The sequence below is a fragment of the Penaeus monodon genome, chromosome 8 (assembly GCF_015228065.2).
Source record: "Penaeus monodon isolate SGIC_2016 chromosome 8, NSTDA_Pmon_1, whole genome shotgun sequence".
NCBI classification, from domain to species: Eukaryota; Metazoa; Arthropoda; class Malacostraca; order Decapoda; family Penaeidae; genus Penaeus; species Penaeus monodon.
The window spans coordinates 54,593,463-54,595,601 of NC_051393.1; the positions used below are offsets into that span (position 1 = coordinate 54,593,463).

Consider the following 2,139-nt stretch of genomic DNA (forward strand, 5'->3'; position numbering starts at 1 on the left):
GACAGCAGCAAACACATTGAAACAGATGTACACAAACTACAATAAATGCTGTGTTATAATTCGCAATCAGACGCAAACACATTCTCACTCCTGTACACACGAGGCGCACATACATCATGCAAGCTCCTCTAAAACGTCATGGAGAAGATTATGTTATATCATTATCATATCGTATCTTTCTGTTTTCCAGACGAAGGGGGAAGGAGAAGGAAGAGGGAATAGGAGCAGGGCGATGGAGAATAAGAAGTTGATCAGCAGCTGAACATGCATCTCCCCGACGAGTCCCTGGCGCGCCTGCTGCCCGACACCGAGGCCAAGCTGTCCAACAACCTTGGGAAGCGCATCATCCTGGGCATCCGAGAGCTGATCTTCAAGCTGACGGAGCGAGTGAGCGAGTGAGCGGGCGAGGGAGAGGGCGGGAGGGAGGGCAGGAGGGAGGGGGAAGAGAGGGAGCGAGTGGAGCGAGCGAGAAGGAGCGAGCGGGCGGGAAAGCTCACGAAGGTCGCCTCCCGAGGTGGGGCTGCGAGAGGAAGGGCGGCGGCCAAGATGAAGAGCCCGGAGACGATGGCACACCCACGACTCGCTTGCTGCCCCGCCTCCCGGCCCGCCCAGCGGTCCTCCTTCCCTGCGGCCCTCGGCGACGCCATGCGAGCGTGACTACAACCATGAGAACGTTTTGGGCCGCGTGGCTGGCGGTGGAGAGCGCCCTGCTGGTGGGCGCGCGCCCCGACCGAGCCCTGAGTCGCGTGGTCAACACCAAGTACGGCAGAGTCCAGGGCTTCATCCAGCAGCACGCCAGCCACTCGCTGCCGCCCGTCGAGGTCTTCCTGGGCATCCCGTACGCGTCACCACCCAGCGGGGAGGGCCGCTTCACGCCCACCAGCAGTCCGCTGCCGTGGGAAGACGTGCGAAAATGCCTGGAGACGCCGCCCGTGTGCCCCCAGCCTCCCCTGGACCTCGACCCGAGCCTCGTGCCACCTCTAAGGGCCGCCCACCTGGCAGCCATCAAGCCACTCCTCGAGAATCAGAGTGAAGACTGCCTGTACCTCAACATTTACAGTCCCCATGACGGTAAGTGTCGGCGGGGAGGCCGGGAAACTTTAGTCTCAGGATTATCAATCAAACAGCGTCCTGAAGGTGCCATACACAAGCTATGAGTGTTTACAATGTTTCGTGAAATTCATGAAAAATTCAGGAAATGATCTACAGAACAGCATGCTTAGTAGCACACATTCCTCATGACAGAGACATGTGCGTGATTTACAGTGGCTATTTTGCTTACAGTCGGAAAATGTAGGAAAATAAATGAACTTGTAATAGTTAAACAGATAAACGAAAATTCAGTAGGCATATTCAGTTACATGTAAAATTCCATAATGATAATATTAATAACAATAATAATGATAATAATAATGATGTTAGCTATAATAATGATAATCAAAATAATGCTGATAACAATGATAAATGACAATGATAATAGAAATGATAACAAAATTGACGATGATCATAATGATGATAATAATAGCAAATACAATGACATTTCATGTACTAATAACAAGGAATGACTATAATAATTATTATGATCATCATCATAATTATAATAATCATGATAATAATGATGAAAATGGTAATAATAATCATGATAATAATAATAGTAGGAGAAGAAATAGTAAAATAATAAGGATAATAATAATAACAACAGCAACAATAATAATAATGATAAGAAGAAGAAGAAAAAGAAGAAGAACGATAATGATAATAATAATGATAACAATAATTAAAATAACAATGATAAGTCAATGATAAAGATAATGATAAAATAATAATAATAATAGTTATTATTATTATCATTTTCATTATTATCATTATTATTATCATTATTATTATTATTTTATTTTATTATTATTATTATATATTATTAGATATCTATTAATTATTATTATTATATTATTATTATTAGTATTTATTATTATTGTTATTATTTTCATTATCATTATTCTTATTATTATTATTATTATTATTATTATTATTATTATTATTATTATTATTGTTATTATTATTATAAGTATTATTATAATGAATTTGATAATGATGATGATGATGATAATGATAATAATAAAAATAAAGATAATAATAGAA

General features: G+C 41.2%; 1 protein-coding gene across 1 annotated transcript in view; it reads left to right on the forward strand.

Annotated features, from left to right (window-relative positions):
• The first annotated feature begins 258 nt into the window (after positions 1-258).
• The window catches only part of LOC119576020 (neuroligin 4-like), a 52,590-nt gene continuing 50,709 nt past the window's right edge, over positions 259-2,139 (forward strand). The window contains exon 1 of the mRNA XM_037923547.1: positions 259-1,071. Coding sequence (XP_037779475.1) covers positions 666-1,071 — 406 coding nt within the window. The 5' untranslated portion in view covers positions 259-665. The remainder of the gene's footprint in view (positions 1,072-2,139) is intronic.